The sequence below is a fragment of the Apaloderma vittatum genome, unplaced genomic scaffold (assembly GCF_000703405.1).
Source record: "Apaloderma vittatum isolate BGI_N311 unplaced genomic scaffold, ASM70340v1 scaffold9251, whole genome shotgun sequence".
Classification (NCBI taxonomy): domain Eukaryota; kingdom Metazoa; phylum Chordata; class Aves; order Trogoniformes; family Trogonidae; genus Apaloderma; species Apaloderma vittatum.
In genome coordinates, this window is record NW_009697356.1 from 77,762 (window position 1) to 82,915 (window position 5,154).

Genomic DNA, 5,154 nt, shown 5'->3' on the forward strand with positions numbered 1-5,154 from the left:
CTTGTCAATACTTGACTTACCCATAACCTTCTTCTCTTCCCTTTTGTCCATCTGGCAGAAGCTTTCTCAACCTGTGCTGTCTCCCCTGTCACCATTTTCCTTGCGGCAAACTGGGCAGGGCGGAAGGTAGAGGTGACATCTGAGATCTGCGGAGACCAGATGTCAGAGACCGGTGGGGGAGATCACACTAGAGGAGTGCTGCTCATTAAATTCCACCTTAGAGAGAACAGTTTCAGGGTACATCTGCTCTTTTAGTATCAGTTCTGCAAGGTGTAAGTACTTCCTCACACCCCTGCTACCTGCAGCTGGTGGCAGCTTAATGGCATGTTAATTAGAGCCATATTGGTGTCCCTTATCTCCTGGGAATTATACACCAGTTTAAGTCAAGGCAGAATATTATGCTTTTCTGTTAGTTGTGTGGATGCTGGTCTGCTCACACTGTGTTGATTCTTTAATTTGAAACCAACATATGAGAAGTTTTGCCACTTCCCGGACACGTTTAAGAAGCGAGTCAGTAAGAACACCTTCTTCGTGCTGGTGAGAGTGGTGGATGAGCTGTGGTGAGTTTCCTTCTTTGTTTAGGGGTGGGAGATCTAGGGTCAATAACAACACACAAGTCTGGCAGTTATGAAGATGTGGTTGTTTAAACCCCATCTACAATGACCGCTGAAATTCCCTCCCCTGACCAGCGAGACACCTATAATGCTGGACCCTCTCGTTGGAAGAGCAGGTTCTTGGTGTGTCCTAAGCAGTCAGTGACTTTAAAATAACCAGTAAAAGGGGAATCTCTGGGAAGGAAAGAGCTGGGAAGAGGAGGAATTTCAGTCGCTTGGCTCTGCTTGTAGGACTGAATCACAAGACTCAGTAGAGATGCAAACTGTTGCTTGGTTGGAGTCGTAGCTCTGATGCCTTTGCTGAGTTTTCCATCTTTCTCTCAGCTTAGTGGAGCTGACGGAGGAAATTCTCAAGCTGCTGATGGACCTGGTCTTCAGGCTGGTCTGCAATGGAGAGTTGAGCCTCGCCAGAGTGTTACGCAAGAATATCCTCGATAAAGTGGATCAGAAGAAATTGCTGAGCTACGCCAATTCCATCAAACCTCTTGCAGCCCGTGGGGTGGCAGCCAGGTGAGTAAAGATGCACGTAACCATATCTTGGTCTTTTGAGAGACAGGACATCCCTTTCTTGGGGACACAAGAATTTTCTCAGTCCAAAACACAAGAAAGGAAAGACAACAGGTCGCATTTTCTTAACTTTAATACTTCATCTTTGTTTCCTACAGGCCAGGGACCCTGCATGATTTCCACAGTCATGAAATAGCTGAGCAGCTGACCCTCCTAGATGCTGAACTTTTCTACAAAATTGAGGTACAGTGACAACGATGGGGTGAGGGTGGTGGGAGGAATTTGAACACATTCCCTCTGCAGTCTCTGGTATTCCCTGCCAGCTCTCCAAGCACACCTGTTGGGCTGTAGGAGACAGCTGAACTTGTGTCAGCAAATGGCTGTGACCACGGACTGCAACGGGGAATCTTGAGGCATAAATCCCATTTTAATGTGTGGTGATTTTCCCACCTCTCTCCTCTTCTTCCTTTGCAGATCCCAGAAGTTTTGCTTTGGGCGAAAGAGCAAAATGAAGAGAAGAGCCCCAACCTGACACAGTTCACAGAGCACTTTAATAATATGTCCTACTGGTAAGTTGCTCAGAACACTCAACCGTGCTTGCCCTCCAGTGCCTTACAGATATTCCAGATACCCCTCGCAGAGCTGGGTTCCCTTGTTACAAGTGGGATAACATGATTTTGGCCAGAAAGTAGATGCAGGGGATTCATCAAAGACCCCAGAGCACACAAGAAAGAAAATCAGGAGGGTTGTCGAGGACACTGCAACTTAGAGGAACTGTCTGTACCATGGAGCCCTTCAAGCATTCCCCTTGCAAATAAAAGCACTCTTTGTAGGGTTATGGTGGTCATCCTTGAAATTATTCTGTCTTTGTTGTGAATTAGAGTGTTCCATTTAAATCAGAGGTGTCGTGAGCTCTTTAGTATTGTTGACCCATACTTACCAGTTATCAGGTTTTTAAATGAAGAAACCTGAAATATGCTAAAGTGGGTTTGTCTTTTCTTTCTGTTTGTTCTTCCAGGGTCCGTTCAATAATTATGCTACAAGAGAAAGCCCAAGACCGAGAGAGGCTGCTCCTTAAATTTATAAAGATTATGAAGGTACCAGCTTGCTTCTTGCTCTGAGTCACACACACGGCTCCTTAAAGGAGCAGGGAGTGGCACCATCTGCTTGGTAGAGCTGTTTGATGATAGAATGCTTTTCAGATCTCTAAAGTAACTGGAATATTCTCCCTCTTCACAGCACTTACGAAAGCTGAATAATTTTAATTCCTATCTGGCCATTCTTTCTGCACTGGATTCTGCACCCATCCGAAGGCTGGAGTGGCAGAAGCAAACCTCAGAGGTGAGGAGCAGCAAGGGCTGGCATCTGCAGGGAGAAAAAGAGAACTGTGGTTACAGTGTGAGGCAGCTGGGTGGTTTTAACAGCTCAGCAGCGTCCCAGGGCGGAGAGATGGCAGAGAACTGCTCTCCAGCGGGCACAAAGCCTGCAGCGTGGCTGGGTGTTCTCCCAGCTGCAGCAGCGCCAGCGCAGTCACGGATGAGAACAGCCTCCTCCTCCTCCCTGCAAACGGAGGGCATGGCGAGGCTGGAGGCAGCGAGGCTCTCTGTGTATGCTCTGAGGGTCAGGCTGAGTAAATCAGGTGTTTGCAGAGTGGCAAGAGGAGAGAGGTTGCAAAGAAAAGGGGTTGTAGCAGTGGTGTCACCGTGGGCTTTGCGTTCTGCCAGGGCCTGGCGGAGTACTGCACGCTCATCGACAGCTCCTCGTCCTTCCGCGCCTACCGAGCCGCGCTGGCTGATGTGGAGCCTCCCTGCATACCTTACCTGTGAGTTGTTAGTTTCTTTCCTACACGTTCAAATGGTTCCTTCAAGGATTTCTCAGCAGCTTCTGCTCAGCTCAGCACTTGCTTTTTGCCCTCCATCTGGATTCAGACAGCAACGTGCCACATCAACCCACGTGCCCTCTCTGGAGCAATTTGTCCTGTAGCATTAGGAACGCAGAGTGGAGCGTCACCTATCTTTTTGTAAAGAGGGCTCTTGTGAATTGACTGTGGCAAAGGGAAGATCAAGTGCCTGGATCTTTAGTTGATGCTTCTTAACGATATTTTCTTGGAGATCTGTGTGCAGAAAGACAGATTTTCCCATGAGGTGCAATGGATCCCACAGCTTCAAGCTGCCACTTGCTTCTCTGTGACAGCTCTGGTTCTGCTCACTGCAGGAGCTGGCGTACGACGGGTCTGCCTCGTCCACCACACTGCTTCATCCTGTCTCCATGTAAAAAGTCGAAGCCATTGCCCTTCTTATCTAGATACCAGATTTGCTCTGGGTTTACGCCAGTAAAACTTCTCCTGATCTTACTTGCTGCCATGGAAGGGGTTCTGTGGGAAGAGGTTGCATGCGCACACGACATCTCATCTGGCCGAGGAGCACGGCAGGGCTGGGCAGAGGGAGGAAGAGAGCGCAGACCCCCGGCCTAGCAAAGCCCCCTGACCTAGAGCTAGAAGGTTCAACCCCTGGCAGACGATTTCCGTTTCCACCTTCTTCCAGCTTGGTCCTCCTTTCCGTGGAGGATGAGAGCAACCTCAGCACCCTTGATGGGACCACGAGTGCCTCAGAGGTGCCGCAGCCATGTGTGGTGGGTGCTTGGCACCTGAACGCCTTCCGATCTGCTGCTGGGGGAGCGTTTCCTTCTAGTTTAAAGTTGCAGAGCTGATGGAAGCAGCGACGGGGGGGCCATTAGGTTGCCTGCAGCTGCCTTTGGCTGCCGTCCTGCCCCTGTGTGTGACTAACCGCTGTACTTGTTTGCCTACTCCCTGATACCCCTTTCTCTCTTTCAGAGGCCTGATTCTGCAGGACCTGACCTTTGTTCATCTGGGAAACCCTGATTACATTGACAGCAAAGTGAACTTTTCCAAGCGCTGGCAGCAGTTTAACATCCTGGACAGCATGAGGTGCTTCCAGCAAGTGTAAGTGCAGCAACTGGGGGGTCAGAGCTGGCTTTGAGGCACCACGGAAAACGTGGCTGGGACACAGGAACCCCGGTGGAAGGGGAAGGGAGTCTTGAGTCAAGGCACAGTGATGGGGATGTAAGGAGACCTGGGACAAACTGGGCTCTGGTCACAGTCTCCTTCACTCTCTAGGTTCGCTTTGACTAAAAGTTGTGTTGACATTTTTCCTGTGCTCGTTTTGAGATCCAGTGCAGTGAAGTTTTGCCACTACTCTCTTTCAGATAACAGTTTTTCCTCTGAGTTTTGCTGTTGCTGGTTCCTATGTTCTCTGGGTCATGGAGAGTTTTCTTCAATGCTGTCTTGCAGCAGACCAACTGCTGATTGCAGGGCAATGGGTCTTTTTTTTTTTTTTCCCCCAATTTATCAGTGGGCGTGATGTTTTTTCCCCTTTGTGGTGTCACACCACAGTCACAAGGATTGGGCTCAGGGTAGTGCAGACCCCAGAGCACTGGGTGTCCCTTAGAGCAGGGCAGGGGTGGCTCGAGGTTGGGAGAGGTCCCCAGGTAGCCCCTTGTTTAACCACCGCCCTACTCTGTGGTTTTCCAGACATTACGACATCAAGAGGAACGACGACATAGTGTCATTCTTCAACGATTTCAGCGACCACCTGGCTGAGGAAGCCTTGTGGGAACTGTCCCTCAAAATCAAACCTCGGAACATTACGAGGCGGAAGACAGACCGAGAAGAGAAGACCTAGGAGGAGGGGTTGTGCGAGTGAGGAGAATTGCTCCGCAGACGCACCGAGGGCAGCTATGAGACTGGAGTTCCATGTTTGTACCTGTTACCGGATGACGCACCCTCCCTCCCAGCTGGCAGCGATCCCTGGGGGCGCGAACGTCGCACTGTCGCAGCAGGCGAGAAGCGACCGCGAAGGGCAGAGATCGGCCGGTGTTCACTGCCCTCGCCCTCCTCCTCCTCCTCCCGTCCCTCCGTGCCATGAATCAGCTTTAAACCTGGGGAGAGAGCTTGGTGAAAGGAGAGTCCCGTGCAAGCGTGTTACTGGTTTGCTGGCCAATTGTGCCCAGGAAT

The 5,154-nt window shown here is 50.4% G+C and overlaps 1 protein-coding gene across 1 annotated transcript in view; it reads left to right on the top strand.

The window, feature by feature from the left end:
• RAPGEF1 (Rap guanine nucleotide exchange factor (GEF) 1) overlaps positions 1-5,016 on the top strand; it is an 81,477-nt gene extending 76,461 nt beyond the window's left edge. The window contains exons 15-23 of the mRNA XM_009877612.1: positions 468-560; positions 939-1,124; positions 1,280-1,364; positions 1,596-1,690; positions 2,140-2,218; positions 2,361-2,462; positions 2,846-2,943; positions 3,955-4,083; positions 4,672-5,016. Of these exons, the coding sequence (XP_009875914.1) occupies positions 468-560; positions 939-1,124; positions 1,280-1,364; positions 1,596-1,690; positions 2,140-2,218; positions 2,361-2,462; positions 2,846-2,943; positions 3,955-4,083; positions 4,672-4,822 (1,018 nt within the window). The 3' untranslated portion in view covers positions 4,823-5,016. The remainder of the gene's footprint in view (positions 1-467; positions 561-938; positions 1,125-1,279; positions 1,365-1,595; positions 1,691-2,139; positions 2,219-2,360; positions 2,463-2,845; positions 2,944-3,954; positions 4,084-4,671) is intronic.
• The last annotated feature ends 138 nt before the right edge of the window (positions 5,017-5,154 follow it).